Here is a 16,551-nt window from a genome sequence, read left to right as displayed (position 1 = left end):
GTGTTCGCCTGTTAAAATGGGAATAGTGACATACAACTTAGGAGTTTTATGAAGATCAAATGAGACCATCTGTGAAAGTGTCTTGAATAGCAGCTGAGGTCCATTGGTATCCATGACCTTCAGTGATGTCTTACTCAGCATCTGACTAGTTCAGTCTTTGCAAGCTCTTCGTTAGCCACAGAGGCAAAGTCTAATTTTTTTCTTGTTTCAGTCTACAAGTGGGCACCTGAGCCAGCAGGACTTGGAATCCCAGATGAGAGAGCTCATCTACACTGACTCAGAGCTCGTCGTCACCCCAATTATTGACAATCCAAAGGTGCGGAACGACGGCCCACCCACTGAGGGCCGAGCTTTAGATTTCACTGAGGACCGAAATCTGGGTGGTATTTTCATTCCTTTTCCTCTTGTCCGCTTTGGTTTCTTTCATGCCCGTGTCTACATGTCTAACTAACTCCCACCCTGCCTGTAACCCTCTCTTCCTGCCTGGTGAGTTTCTCCCTCTGCGCCAGCTCTGCTCCACCAGCCCGGCGGCCGAGACGGGCTGTGGCTTGCAGACCTCAGACCCTAGTCCTGACCTTCGTTTCTCAGTGCAGCTTAATGTGGGTGACTCCAGATGTTCAGGTGATGAACGTGTTGCGAAGGCAGATGCCAGTGAGCACCACTCACCAGGCATGGCTGGGGGGCTGACCACACAGAGACTGTGCCCTCGGGCCTCGGGGGACCGTGGCAGACACTGGGAGCTCGGGGACTCATGGTTTGCGATGCACTTCCACCCCAGTGTGCTTTTGTTGCCCCGTGTCCTTTGGAATGTGATACTCTTACTAGGGAATGAGGATTCTCCTTAAAAAGTTCACTTGCTCAGTCTCTTTGTTTTGTTTTCTTTTTTTTTTTTTATCCTCACCCGAGGACATTTTTCCATTATTTTGTTCAGGTAGAGTGGGAGGGAGGGAGGGAGGGAGGGGGGGGGAGAGAGAGAGAGAGAGAGAGAGAGAGAGAGAGAGAAACATCGACGTGAAAGGGACACATCGAGTGGCTGCCACCCACGCAACCCAACCAGGGCCGGGGACAAACTGCAGCCGAGATGCGTGCCCTTAGCGGGAACCGAACCCAGGTCTCTCTGGACCTCAGGCCGACGCTCTAATCGCTGAGCCAAACTGGCTAGGGCAGTCTCTTTGTTTTCTATTGCTGTCCATTCTCAACACATTCCGCCACCATCTATTTTGTATTTTAACGTTTTAAAGTGTCTTTTTCTGTATTAATCTGTGATAGTTTCCTCTGCTCTCATTGGGGAACTGCTTTGCTATAGTTTAGAATAAATCAGTTATTGGATGTGTGTTTGTTTATGGGAAAGACAACATTTAATATAGATTACCCAGCTATTTTTCATAATGTAGCTGCTGCTTTTTATGAGTTTAGATATCTGGCAGAGTAACTGTATAATATGCTGAATTTAATGTGTAATGGGGCATTTTCCCAGCAGACCTTGTAGAACAATTTGTGATATATCTATATCTATATATCTCTATATATCTCTATCTCTCTATCTCTATATATCTATATCTATATATATCTCTATCTCTATATATCTCTATATATCTATCTCTATATCTCTATATCTCTATCTCTATATCTCTATATCTCTATCTCTATAGATCTATATCTATATATCTCTATCTCTCTATATCTCTATCTTTATATATCTCTATCTCTATCTCTATATATCCATATCTATATATCTATATCTATATATCTATGTCTATGTCTATATATATCTATATATATATCTGTGTCTATGTCTATATCTATCTATCTATATATATCTCTATCTGTATCTGTATCTCTCTACTCTATATATCTATGTCTCTGTCTCTGTCTAAATCTATATATCTATATATTATATATCTATATCTATATCTCTATATCTCTATCTATATATATCTATATATATTCATATCTATATCTATATATCCATATCGATATCTATATCTCTATATATCCATATCTATATATATCCATATCCATATCTATATCTATATATCCATATCTATAAATTCATATCCATAAATATCCATATCTATATATCCATCTCTATATCTCTATATCTATATCTATATCTATATATCTATATCTATATATCTATATCTATATGTATATCTATATCTTTTTTTTTTTTTTACCATATTCTCTCTCTTTTTTTTATTTCATCCTATAACCACATTTTATTGTTTCTGGAAAATGTTAATCAGTAGCTTAATTTTTTTTTTTATTATAAGCTTTTATTTTGAACTGATTTCAGACTTATAGAAAAGGTTAAAAAAGATTAGAGTTTCTGTATACCTTTTACCCAGTTTTTCCAACTATTAACACCCTACAGGACCATAGATAGTTAGCAAAACCAGGGAATTAACATTAGCACAGTGCTGTTACTAAACCGAACATAGGCATTTGAGCAGTTGTGCCCGGGTGTCCCTTTTCTGTCCCAGGATCCACGTTTTTCTTTCATGTCCTCTTACCCTCCGACTGCCGCTCCTTGTCTCTCGTGGCCCTGGGGTAATTTCTCAATCTTTGCTTGTTTTTCATGACCTTGACTTTGAAGTGATCAGGTATTTTGTAGACTGTCCCTCAATTTAGGTTTGTCTAAGGGCTTCTCTTGATGAGAATGAGATCATGTATTTCTGGCAAGAATATTACCAGCAGCGGTCTTAAAATTGTACTATAGATTTTGGACCAGTTAGATATATAAATAAATTATGGTTGAATTTTTACTAAAAGTCTCAAGAGGAAGGACTCCACCTATTCCAAGCTCATGATCTAATTACATATTTGCTTTCCTCAAAAAAAAAAAAGACTTTTTTCTATTCAGGTGCTCACAGCTTCCTGGAATGGTGTCTTCTTGAATTCAACCATCAAGTCCTAACCATTCCTAAGACCTCAGTCCACCTCTACCTCTTCCATAAACTCGTCTTGACCACATTGGCCTAAAGTGCTTGCTGCATTCTCTACTTAATGTTTAAAAAGATTTCTCTTGCGAAATGTTTGGTCTGTAATTATGTCCTGCCTGTTTTACATTGTTCCTTAGGTGTTATTTTTGTTTAACCAATGTTTGTCTTACCAACCAGAGTGTCAACTCTCTCACAGCAGGATCATGTCTTCTGTATCTTGGTGTCTCCCTTGACACTTAGCGTAGTACCTTACTTTGGCAGGAATCCAACACATATCTTGTTGAACGGCCCAATTGCTAGCCTAGAGCTAAATTAGCTTAAAAATAAGCCAAGGTAGGGAACTCTTTTATGAAACTTTATTTTCTTACAACTGTCAATTAAAATTATTTTATTTTTATAAGTTATCATCCATATTTGTATATTTTAATCTGAAAGGGCACCATTGAATTCTTATTGGTGACGAATTTTACAGCATTCTTTTCTTGTCTCATTGATTTATAATCTGATATAGGAGATAAATCAGGAGCCAATGTCTGTCTCAAAAGGTGTTTTTGTTTTTGTTTTTAACCATAGATAATGAAACAACCACCAATTAAATTTGATCCCAAAGTGTTGCATCTACCAGCACATTCAGGTAAGATCATAAGGAGCTGATTGAACATGCAGACACTTTACAGACAGAAATTTAATAGCAAACGGAATATTTTATTCATGAATAGTTAAATTTCTATTTTCTTGCCAACTGGCTGTTTTCTTGGCAGTGTCATGTAAATCATAAACAACCTGTAATCTGCTTGTGCCAGCCTCTAACTGCTCTCAGCTGAGTCGGGGCTGCCCTGTACTCTTGTGGGTGGGAGATTTCCTGTAAAGCTGGGTGAGTTTTCCTGTTCAGTGGGTGGGCCCTTCTCCTGCCTTTCCCTCTTAGAACCCATTGACTGCCATTTACGGTGCTGTTGTGGGTGTGTTGGGTTGGAGACCACAATGAAGAATTGAGAGTTTACTCAAGGAATCCCAGGCTGTTGAAAATGGCCAGAAGGTTCACTTTTGTGGGGATAGAGATACCTAAAGGAAGATAGTTACATTTCCTTTCACCTAATGGAAAGTCTGATTTCGGGTGAACATCAGAAAATTTTAAAAAATATATTTTAATTGATTTTTAGAGAGGAAGGAAGAGGGAAAGTGAGAGAGAGAGAAAGAGAGAAACATTGATGTGAGAGTGAAACATCAGTTGGCTGCCTCCTGCACTCCCCCTACCAGGGACTGAGACTGAAACCTGGGCATGTGCCTGGACTAAGAATTGAACTAGCAGCCTTTCAGAACGTGGGGCCTAACCAACTGAGCCACACCAGCCAGGGCAGACATTTTTTTATACCTTACATTTTTGATGTATTTTGTTTGATAATGCTGTTGAACTAGATTTGGAAAAACTTTAGCATCATGGCTAGAGTAGAATCTCTGATTTGAAATAAAATAAAAGTTAATAAAAAATAAAATATAGTAAAATTTAAACAAATCATGCCAAGTAGAACCACTATTTGTGAAAACCTAGAGGATTATTATCAAAATAATATTCCTTCCCTTTTGCCTTTACCTTGAGTTATTCTGGGAAGTGATTATTGCAGTTCATTTTGTTTAAAGGTGGAGATCAGCTCAACCGTGTTAACTTTGGATGCATCTCTTTTCCTCGCCTTGGCCTTTGGTTTGTTCGCCACATGGCTCCAGCTATCACGTTAACCTGGTTGTGCTTAATAGTCAGTTCATTGGAACATTCTAACAACTGTGGAATTGTTGGCTTCTCTGTTATTTAAAGGTTGGCTTGCTTTATTTACGCAAAAGGGACTTTTTGTTTCTTCCACAGTACAGTTTTATTTAACTTTGCGTTTAGTTGTATTCTCAGTTGTAGGATAGTTCTCCTTTTGGCATCTCTCTCTCATTTTTTTAAGCATAGTTTTTCCATCGACATAGTTAAAGACAGTCTCCATAGGAAGAAAAGAAATGAGTATAGAAGAGTAAATAAAATAGTATCAGCTTTGGAGAATTTTTGGTGTGGACATTGTGAAGTCACGACTTCCTTGTCCTCAGCTGTCGAAATTCTGTGTTCCATTTTATTTCTCGTGTAATATTTTCGGGAGTCCTTTTCCATGAACCCACTTTTAACACTTTCTTTCCTCTTCAGTGGATAAGTTAGTATTACTGAAAGACCAGGATTGGAATGACTTTTTGCAACAAGTGTGCTCACAGATCGACTCCACGGAGAAGACCACGGGAGCCTCCCGAGTCAAGCTGAACCTCCTGTGCTATTTGTGCACGGTGGCCGGTCAGAGGGAGGTGGCCACCAGGCTCCTCCATTCCCCCCTGGTAAGTAATTAAGTTGTGACACAAAGACTCCTTTAGGGTCCTTGCAGCATGCCTTCTGCGTGTAACTTTGTATATCTATAGAGATTAATACAAGTGCTGAAATACTAATTTGTTCCAATACAATGGAAAAGTGACTTACCAAGATTATAGGTTTGTCAAATTATCCTCTGTTTAATCCTTTAGGTCTAAAAGCAGTGAGTAGACAGTGGTTTTGAACTACTTTTGCTAATACTCTGGCTTGCATTTTATCTTAACTTGTAATAATTGTATGATATTTTTCACGTCTGAAAGCATAAGACAGAGGCCTTTTCATCAGTTTCTGAAATGAGCTGTCCATGTGAAACAGAGGTTCCTTTACTGAGCCCCCTGGTAAACTCCAAGGTTTCCGATGTGACACTGAAGGGCGACCTTGAGTCTCTAAGACTTCCCCGGACTGGCTTGGTTCTTCAGCAGGGCCATGGGAAGTTGGCAGAGCTTTTGAAGTCATCCCTAGAAAGAGGTTATAGTGTTGGGGGTGTTTTCCATAGCGGGGCCTCACTTGGGAACTGGCTTGAAAATTTAAGACATTTGCTTTCAGAATAGTTTTAAGGTTACTTTTTGGTTCTTGGTGTGTGTTTATGGGGTGGGGGGCAGGACCCAGTTAGGGAATATAACCGGGTTTGAGAAATGGAAAGTAGTGTTTAGTTTTTATTTTCATCTTATTCATATACTCGTGCTTTTGCAGTTTTGTAAGTAATTATCTTCCCGGGCGGGGTTCCCGTTTCAGTCACACGGGTCTGGTTCTCGCTGTGGCCGCTTGCCGTGTGGCTGGCTCCGTGAGTGAAACGTACCTTTTCGTTTTCATCCTAGTTCCAGTTGCTAATCCAGAATTTGCGAGTAGCTCCGAACTGGGATATGTAAGTAACATTTACATTTTAACAATTTATTCTTCATTATTTTATTGAGAAGTGACAGCATCTACATTTTTCAAAAGCACGTAGCCCTAAATACTTAGTCATAAAATACTCTCCAGTAATGATGACTCTGAATCGTAGGTAATTTGTCTAGGCATCCAATAGTGAATGTAGCCTCCATTTCAAAACAGTCCATAACCTGATATTAGGATAAAAATATGATCTTAATATTATGAATTAATTCTCAGATTATATAAAGCATGTCTGGAAACTGGACTAACGGTTACTCTTTCAAGTGTTCTTTACCAAGTGTTTCCCTTGATGTCGTACTGTAATTTAGTTACACGTCCCAAGGAGTTTTCCCTTGCCACTCTGTCTCTCTCTTACGGGTGCCTGGCTTCCTTATGGTGCTATTCACAGTCTAATGGGATTGTGACTGTACGCTCCTGATGGGAGGACGTGTGCTTGCTTGTGGAGACAGCACGCCACGGGGAAAGCGTGTTAGCCGAAGCCTTGGGAGGCTCTGGGCTCTGGCTGCCAATGAGACCTGGCCAGGGGCTTTTTTTTTTTTTTGATAATTATTCTTATACTTTCTCTAATGTTACTCTCCCAGGGTAAAATCTGGCATTGCAAAATAGGATTTTTAGGTAATTTCTGTGCATGTAAAACATTGAGAAGATTTGTGGTATGCTTATTAAAAAGAAAGCAACAAAATCTAACACTGCAGCTAAAACTAAATTATATCCTTGAGTGGGGTGCCCCCTGCTGACTCTTTAAAAGAGACGCTCTTAATCCTTCCCAGGTACTGCTTTCAAACTGTTATTTCCCCTAGTTTTTAAATTGAAGTTTATTTGTAAAACACATTTAATTTGAGGAAAAGATAGATGAGTCCTCTGCTTAAAGCCTTTTATTCTCTCTCTCTCTCTCTCTCTCTCTCTCTCTCTCTCTCTCTCTCTCTGTCTCTCTCTGTCTCTCTGTCTCTCTGTCTCTCTCTGCCCCAGGTCCTATCACCCTGATAGCATCTGATAAAGGTCTTTCATTTAGCTGGGGGATCACTGTTGACATAGGTATGTTTATTTCTTGGCTTCCTTCACATACAGGAAAACAAAATAGAATAACATGATTTTATAAGTTACTCTCCCATTATAACATGTTATGTGTTTTAATATCATTAATTATTTGTTTAAGATATGCCTTTTTTTATATACTATACATATCTGACAGTTTATTTACATTCTTTCCTATTTTGTTTCCCTATAGTAAAAACTGTAAACAGTACAGTGATGAACATTTTGTGCTTAAATCTTTGTGCCTCTCTGTTTTCTTTGACTTCTTAGGGCAGATTTATACCATTCGAATGAATGGCTAGAAGGCAATAAATATTTTTGTTAAATTGCTAAAATGCTCTTTAGAAAGATTGTATCAACATTATTCCCAGTCAATGTGTATAAAAATGCCCCTTAGTTAGAACTTTAAGCAGTGGATATTTATCAAATTTTGTAACCTTTATCAATCAACTTTACTGAGGTACAATTTTCATAATTATAAATTTTAACTTTATTAATTGTGGTAAAATATACATAGTATAAATGTTAAGTGTATAGTTCATTGTCACTAAGTATGTTTACAATGTTGTCCAGCTCTCACCGCTGTCGATTTCCAGACTTTTTCATCATCCTAAAGAAAGCTCTTGTCAGTTAAACAATAGCTCCCTGGTTCCCTCCTCCCTGTCCCAGTAACCTCTGTGCTCCTTTTGTCTCTTCAAATTTGCCTCTTCTGGGTACTAATGTAAGTGGGATCATACAATATCTGTCCTGTGTGTCTGGCTTATTTCATTTAGCTTAACATTTTCAAAGTTAATTTATGTTGTTGCATGTATCAGAATTTTCTTTCTTTTTAAGGCTGAATAATATTCCATGTATGTAAATGCAGCATTTTGCTTATGTTTTTATCTGTGGATGGACACTTGGGTCACTTCTACCTTTTGGCTGTTGTGAGTGAAAGGCTGCTGCGGACACTGGTCTACAAGTGTCTGTTCACGTCCCTGCTTTCAGTTCTTTTGGGTGTAGACCTAGGAGTGGAATGGCCGGATATAGGGCAGTCCCAGGTTAACTTCTTGAGGACCGTGTTTTCCGTAGCAGCTGCACCAGTTTACACTTCACCAGCAGTGCATGAGGGCTTCTGTTTTCCTGCATTCTCCCAATTTTCTCTTTGTTTTTTTCCTTTGATAGTAGCTATCCTCCTGAGTGTGAAGTGGTATCTCCTGGTTTTGCTTTGCATTTCACTGTGACTGGTGATATTGATCATCTGGATTTCATGTGTTTATTGACCATTGTGTATCTTTGAAGAACTGTCTGTTCAAGTCCTCTGCCCATTTTCTAATTGGATTGCTTGTTCTATGTTGTTGATTTTTATATACCCTGGATATTAATCCCTTATCAGATATATGATTTACAAATACTTTCTCTCATTCTGTAGAGTGTCTTTTCACTATGTTGATAGTGTCCTTTGATGCATAAAAGTTTTACATTTGTAACTTGTAGCTTTTTATCCACTGTCCTACCACATCATTTTCATATAATGCCTGGACTTCTTTCATCTGCATGTTAAGAGATTTGAATGGCTAATTCAAGAAGGAATGAAGTCCATAAGAATTATTTTTGTATGTCAGAGTTCTGACAACACAAACACCTCCCTCTGATTCTTCTCTGAGTCTGATTTGCTTCCCTCTGGGGCGGGGGTTTTGTTTAGTTATTTTAAGAACCTGAAAGTAGACGCTCTTTGGCTAAATAGCCCAGAGAATATGCAGGCATCACCAAGTAAGAGTATAGTTCTCATCAACTCACACACGCAACCATTCTTGCTCACATTAAAAAAAAGATTCTTATCAGAAATACTTTTCTACATGAAATAACCTTTTTTGAATCACCTTAAGTGATATTTAATAATTTATCAACTTTGTTTTCTGCTAGATAATGAAACAGAAACACCTCACTAAAACTAGCATTTACTAGTATTTATTAAAAAAGAACAATACTGTGCTGGCCAGTTTGGCTCAACGGTTAGAGTGTTGGCCTGCAGACCCAGGATTGTGGGTTCAATTCCAGTCAAGGGCACGTACCTGGGTTGCAGGTTTAATTATTATTATTATTTATTTTATTTTATTTTATTTTTTTAATTCTCACCTGAGGACATTTTGCTGTTTATCATCAGATAGAGTGGGAGGGAAGGACAGAGGGGATGGGGGAGAGAGAGAGAAACATCCATGTGAGAGACACATCACCCTGTTGCCTCCTGCATGACCTGCCCAGGGCCAGGGACAAACCACAACCAAGGTGTGTGCCCTTGACTGGAATCAAACCCAAGACTCATTGGTCCGCATGCCGATCTCTAACCGCTGAGCCAAACTGGCCAGGGCTGGGTTGCAGTTTTGATCCCTGACCCCAGTCGGGTTGTGTGGGAGGCAACCAACTAATATGTCTCTCTCACATCCATGTTTCTCTCTCTCTCTCTCTCTTTTCCTCCCTCCTTCCCTCCCTCCTTTCACTCTAAGGGAAAAAAGTCAATGGAAAAATATCTTTGGTGAAAATTAACAAAAAACAAATAATAAATAAACAAAATAGAACAATATTTGTAAGATTTATGATTGTAAAACTTTGTGTTAAAGTGAATATATACATACAGTGAGGGGCAAAAGTAGGTTAACAGTTGTGAGTATGCAAAACAGACTTTATTTTTGTATTATTATTAATGATTGTGTTATTTTCTGTAAAAACAACTATAAACCTATTTTTGCCACACCTTGTACATTTGTAGCACTTCTGGTATTATTTATTACTTATATATGAAATTACTGGTCTACTAACAAGTAGAACAGAGACCTTTAGCCAAATACCTCTGTACTCAGAAATAAAAGAGCTAATTACTGTGTCGTCCTCTCTGGTTCAGGCCTTTGACAATGTTGTTTTCCATTTTGCTGTAAAAGTACAACTTGGTCACTTGCTGTCACTTATACATGTGGCACTGTGGAGGGCATGCTATTCAGGTCTCCCTGTGTACAGAGTGCTTCTCTGGGCTCTGTATACGGCAGGGGCGTGCATGCTCGCCCTGTCTCGTTCCGCTCTGCTCTCATGTTAATGCTCATCATCACTTACTGGAACTCTCCCAGGGTCGATTCCTCAGTCCCTGGCTCTCCTGTTCAAAGACTATTTTCTCTCCATTTACAGACGGGCCAAGGTCGCTCGCGTGATTGGTTTACTGGCCTCCCACACAGCTGAACTGCAAGAAAACATACCTGTTGTTGAGGTAATTTCCTTTATTACTGAAATATTGTGAATGACAGAAAAGATTGTTCTTCATTTTGTAATTGAGAATACGCAGATTCATTGACCTTCACGAAGTTCTCTCTGTGGAATTGTGCCCGTTGTTATAAAACGACAACCTGTAGACCTTTAGGCTTAAAAACAGCTGGACACATAAAACATATTCTGTTATTAAAGGTGGTATGGCAGAGTTACGGGTTTGTGGGCTCTACTCGTTATTTCCCTTATGTTTGGAGAAGGCCCATTTCATGAGGGTAAGGTATGTATAGGTAGAGGTCAAGGAAGGTCTGGAGATGAGGGCAGAGTCTGGGGAAGACACGCCATCACCCAACGCTGGAGCTGAGAGGCTGCCCACCCCGCTGTGTGGTCCCTGTGCTTGGGACTCCTGTGACCATGACTGGAGACTGTATACTGCTGCCGTAGGAATTCCTGCAGGTCTGGGCAGGGGGCATTTGTGGTAACCGGGGATGTGCCCAACTCACGGTGGCTCCATGCCTGTGACCTGATGCCTCTGGCAATTGCTGTTGCTACTGCCGCCAGGAGCATTTGGCCTGGTGGTTCTTAAACCACACTTGTGTCCCTGTGCTCTTAGGCTAGTATTTCCGCTCCTCAGACTGGGTACCTCTCCAAGTTATCTCCCCAACTCCTGTTTCCATCCCTTATTAAACATTGCATTCCTGATGCTGCCTCTGTTGAGAGGAGGGATGGGTGTTCATTCCTGCACCGTTCCCTTTACGACATTTGCAGATGATGTTTTATTAATTTGAAATGAAACTTGGGAAAAATCATACTTATTTCATTAAAGAAAAGCACAACAGTGTATATTTAGCTATCTGGGCAACTGTGTTGAATTAAACACAGTATATTGTGAACTAGGTCCTGTCGGAGAATGGGGATCACAGAGTCACTTGAAACTGAGCCCCATTTTCCTCTGTGATTCCATCTTTTATTCAATTGGCTGTAACAATTGAAGCAGCCTCTAGAGGTCACTCAAACACTGGAAACAAAGTTTCTCAAGGTCAAGAATTCATCTTGCAACTTCAGGAAGAAGTAGGCTTAGCCGATATATCTTTTCTGTTTTCATCTTTTCCCTGCTTATTCATTCATTCATTCATTCATTCATTCATTCATTCATTCATTCATTCGAGTTTCTGCTATGTGAAATGCAGTTGCATTCCATTGGTGATTAGTACCATTGGAGATTCATGGAAGCCAAGACAGCCTCTCCAGAAAAATATAGTGAGCACTTTGCCGGTGATTTCAGGCAGATGGATGGGAGCCCAGTGAAGTCTGCTGGTGAACCTTAGATGCAGTGCTCCGTGGTGCAGTGCTCCGTGGACCACGTTTCTGTGAAACTCTAAGCTGGTGTTTGTAGATCATTTTTCAGTAGATTATTAATGAAATTTTAAGTGTGAGATATGTGTTGATTTCTCCAGTAGGTTTACTATTAATGGACAGTAAAAATTGTGGTTGAAGATTCTAGAGACATTTTAAAGGCATAGAACCTCATTTTATTATTCATCCATGTTTCCCGCAGTGCCTAACATCAGGCACTCAGTCAACGTTGAAAGGTTTAATAAACGATTAAAAGAATGCTAGCAAAGTATGTCGGTGTCATTTGTTACAAAGAGGCAGAGAGATGGGGAAAATTCTGTTTTACTATCTTCAGGGTGTAGTTTAAGTCTCTTTCATCTTATTTTGTCGTCAGTGGCTAAGAAAAGAGCTGAGCATCACCTCCTGTTTGTATTTAGAAGCATTAATTGGATTCTTTTTTATCCTTTCCATGGAAAAATATAGCCTGATCCTTAGGCTTTTCCCCCTTGATAACACACTTATCACCCAGTAGGCATGTGTGTAATACTTTTTAAGAAATATTCCTGACATTTTGGTACATATATGTAGTCTTAAACATGCAGTGGATATATTGGGAAATTGAATATAGACCCTAAAATTTAGAACTGGAAGAATATTAACAGACATTGTAGTTTGGCCCTTTCATTATTAACTCGCCCTCCCCCCAAAAAAATTCCAGCTCTGGGCTTAGATGTCTTTACTGGTAAATTCAACCCCCATATATATGTATATACATATGTAATAGTATGTACATTAATGTATGTTTTATTTATTTACATTTATATTCACTCAACATCAAGTTTATAGGTTTATGAGAAAGTATAATACAGGCAACGCACCATAGTAGAGGTCTCATGATCTAGGTATAACTAGTGAAAATCCATCTCATTTTGCAAATGGGAGACATGGTCAGAAGAGATGAGACTGGAAGGGTCCAGAGCAACTCATTTTGGGGAAATGATTAATTCTAAGTTTTCTTTTTTTTTTTTTTAATCCTCACCCGGGGATATTTTTCCATTTTTTGTACAGATAGAATGGGAGGGAGAGAGAGGAAGGGAAAGAGAGAGAGAAACATCGACGTGAAGGGACACATCGAGTGGCTGCCACCCGCACGACCAACCAGGGCCGGGGACAAACTGCAACCGAAGTACATGCCCTTAGCGGGAACCGAACCCGGGTCTCTCCAGACCGCAGGCCGACGCTCTAACCGCTGAGCCAAACTGGCCAGAGCAATTCTAAGTTTTCTTAAAGGGGTTTGTTTTCTTATTACTGAGCTTTGAGTGTTACCTGCCTGTGTGTGTCTGTCTGTCTATCTGTCTGTCTATCTATCTATCTATCTAGCTAGCTAGCCAGTTAGCTGTCTGTGATATTTAGCTGTCTATCTAAGTACCTATCTGTATCTGAGAGTGATTTATACATTCTGGATGTGAGTCTTATCAGATACATGGTTTACAGTATTTCCTCCCAGACTGTGGCTTGTTGTCTCTTCTTTATAGTGTCACCAAAAGCAAAGTTCTTAATTTTGATGAAGTCCCATGTATCACTTTTTTCCTTTATGAGTCATGTTTTTGATGTCTCTAAAACAAACCCGTGTCTAACTGAAGGGCACAAAAAGTTCCTCTTATGTTTCTTTCTAAAATTCTTTAAAAAAATTTTTCTTTATTGATTTTAGAGAGAGAGGAAGTGAGGGGGAGAGAGAGAGAGAGAGAGAAACGTCAATGAGAGAGAACATCAACTGGCCGCTTCCTGCATGCCCCCACTGGGGACCGAGCCCACAACCTGGGCATGTGCCCTGATCAGGAATCAAACCAGCAGCCTTGTGGTGCATGGGTCGATGCTCAACCACTGAGCCACACCGGCCGGACACTTTTCTAAAATTCTTATAGTTTTAGATTTTATCATTAGGCTGACGATTCATTTTGAGTTAGTTTTGGGTAAGGTATTAGGTGTGGATAGAGGTTTATTTATTTTGTTTTACATCTAGCCAACAAATATTGAGTGAGCAGTTTCTTTGAGCCAAGTAGTAGGATAGGCAATGATGAGCAAAGCAGGTGTTGTCTGTCCTCATGGAGCTTTATAAGGGACAAAGGAAATTGAACAGGAAGAGGAAGTAACACCAGAGAGGGAGAAGGGACAGTGGTGAAATAGAATGAACTCAGGCGAGTTGCTTTAGTGGAAGGAATGGGATCCTGTGCTATGAAGGAGGAAATGGTCACTTCTTTTTTTGTTGTTGTTAATCCTCATCCGGGATATTTTTCCATTCATTTTTAGATAGAGTGGAAGGGAGGGAGGAAGAAGAGTAGAGACAGAGAGAGAGAAAGAAACATTGATGTGAGAGACACATCGATTGGTTGCCTCCCACACAACCCTGACCAGTGCCAGGGATTGAACCTGCAACCCAGGTATGTGCCCTTGACTGGGAATCGAACCTGAGACCCTTTGGTCTGCAGGCTGAGCTCCACTTGCTGAGCCAATCTGGCCAGGGTGGAAATAGTCACTTTTTACTGTTTCTGAGAGTTAGGTTAGGTTGGTAACACATGTTTTGATTGGATTTGGCAAGATGAGTGTTTTCAGTGACTCCATGTACCAGAGAAGACAGATTGCGTGGTTGTACAGAGCCCAGAGGTGAGCAGGTGAAGGTGTGTCTAGATGCGGGAGCCGGGCTCTGAGGGAGAGGCACGTTTAACCACTAATGGAGAAGGATTCACTCCAGAGGGAGGCATGGAAGATAGAGGCCAGACAGGGGCTAAGTGAAGGTACATGCTGGGCAGAAGGGAATGACCCAGAGTAACTGGCCTTAGGTTGGACAAGGGACACTTCATCTGCTGTGACAGGAAGAACAGATGGATCAAAGTAGATGGAGTAGGGTAAGATTTGGTGGCGGGAGGGTGAGGGATCTTGTACCTAAAGGCTTCCGACAACGGAGTTCGTCGAGGTCACCCTGAGAAAGGAGGAGGCGAGTGTCCATGGGACTTGAGGTGGAGGAGGCTGTCGTCACAGAGGCTGGGAAAGCTGGCTCGCCGGGGAGAAAGGATAGGGTTTCATAGAAACCAAGTTTGCGATCAGGAACTTGAGGGAAAAGAAATCAGTTGCTTAGTTGCGTGGTGGTCTCCAGAGGGTGCGTGGGGCTCGGTGAAGGCAGAGCTCGAGTCTGTTGGAGGGCTCTGCCCTCACCGCCTTCCCTCCCACACGGCCCCGTGCTTCTGAGTTTACACCCAGGCCCAGCCTCCATGTGGGAAAGGAGGTGCTAGGCCTGTTGGCTTGAATGGTCTTGTTGAGTTGAAACAATTATTGCTGAAGGGCTTTGAATGATGATCTTGAAAGATGTGATGGAGATTAGCGAGTGTTCCCACTCTGAGCAGTGTTGGGGACCTGTCCGGGTCCCTGTGTCTGCGGGTGAATGGCTGAGTTGGCGGGAGAAACAGGGGAAGGAACTGAGTGATGAGATTAAGGAGCTGTGAGGCCAGATGCCAGGTCTGTGCTCAGGGATGTCCACTTTGCCGCAGGTGAGGACAGTGAGCTCGTGGAGAGGAAGGTGGGGAGCGAGGAGCCGTGTTCGCAGTGGCCAGGAAGAGGGAGCAGGGGTGCGGACTCAAGGGCACGGAGGAGAGGGGAGTGCAGTACGAGCTGTGCGCCCCAAATCAGGTCCTTCGGCCAGCCCAGGGGTGGGAGTGACAGCAGGGGGGAGGACACGTCCTTGCACTTGAAGCATGCGCTGCTCTGCAGGGCAGCAGGAGGGAGGACACAGATTTCCCAGCGGAATCTCAGAGAACACGATCTCTCGTCTTTGGATCAAGTGCTGTTTACTTTGGCCCATCACAAGGACTCGGTTAGCAACACTGTCGTGTGTGCCAGGGCACACGTTACGGTCAAGACGGAGCACTTGCCAGAATGGTGCCAATGTGAAGACTTGTAATAAATGGGTCAGCCACATGCTGCTCGTCCTTTTCTTTGTGAAACCTGCATTTGAGCAGGGTCTTCTTGTGGACGGAGTTTGTAAACAGTTCTAGATGCTGTCCTGAAGAAAGACCTCTTTGTTGGGTTCATGCTCCCCCCCTTCATGGTTATGACACAGCCCCCACCCCGAGTGCTTTGTACCCCGCTGCTGCCTCAGTGAAGTCTCCTCGGTATTTCTGTGTTGGGGGGCTAGAAGGTGCCATCTTTCACCTCAGGCACCGTGACCATTTCTTTTATGTGTTTAAAAAGTTTTAAATTTATTGATGTGAGAGAGAGAGAAGCAGTGATTTGTTGTTCCACTTATTCATTCATTCATTGGTTGTTTCTCGTCGGTGCCCTGACTGGGGATCAGTTCAGCTATGCTACCCGGCCAGGGCCGACACTGACCATTCCTGACCATTCCTGGCTTGTTTGTAGCCCTGAACCGAGACCGATGCCATTTATAATCCTGCACATTGTTAGTTTCAGTGAATTTGCCCTTGTATCTCCCTGCTAAGCAAACGTCTTTTTCGGTTAGTTTTTGGACAGCATGAGAGACGAATTTGTGGAGCACGGTGAAGCAGGAGTTGAGTGGTATTCGGGTCTTTGTGCAGAATGAAGCGAAGCGTGCTGGCTTCGTTATATTAGGCCGTAATGCCAAAGTGGATATCATTTGGGGAATTGCCATATTTGAATTACTTTTGCATACAAATTAAACATCTCACATCAAAGAATTCTTAAAGGCAT

At 41.3% G+C, this 16,551-nt stretch overlaps 1 protein-coding gene across 3 annotated transcripts in view; it reads left to right on the top strand.

Moving 5' to 3' along the window:
• The window catches only part of ULK4 (unc-51 like kinase 4), a 320,737-nt gene that overhangs the window by 25,923 nt on the left and 278,263 nt on the right, over nt 1–16,551 (top strand). For all 3 annotated transcript variants that reach the window (XR_004960164.1, XM_036267041.1, XM_036267042.1), the window contains exons 13-17: nt 212–316; nt 3,516–3,576; nt 5,119–5,300; nt 6,150–6,196; nt 10,420–10,498. Coding sequence is in view for 2 of the 3 variants with exons in the window: in XM_036267041.1 (XP_036122934.1) it covers nt 212–316; nt 3,516–3,576; nt 5,119–5,300; nt 6,150–6,196; nt 10,420–10,498 (474 nt within the window). In the remaining variant the exon portion in view is untranslated. The remainder of the gene's footprint in view (nt 1–211; nt 317–3,515; nt 3,577–5,118; nt 5,301–6,149; nt 6,197–10,419; nt 10,499–16,551) is intronic.

The sequence above is a fragment of the Molossus molossus genome, unplaced genomic scaffold, assembly GCF_014108415.1.
Source record: "Molossus molossus isolate mMolMol1 unplaced genomic scaffold, mMolMol1.p scaffold_m16_p_18, whole genome shotgun sequence".
In the NCBI taxonomy this organism is placed as follows: Eukaryota; Metazoa; Chordata; class Mammalia; order Chiroptera; family Molossidae; genus Molossus; species Molossus molossus.
The sequence above is the reverse complement of the archived record's forward strand: the minus strand, read 5'-3'. Positions and strand labels throughout refer to the sequence as shown.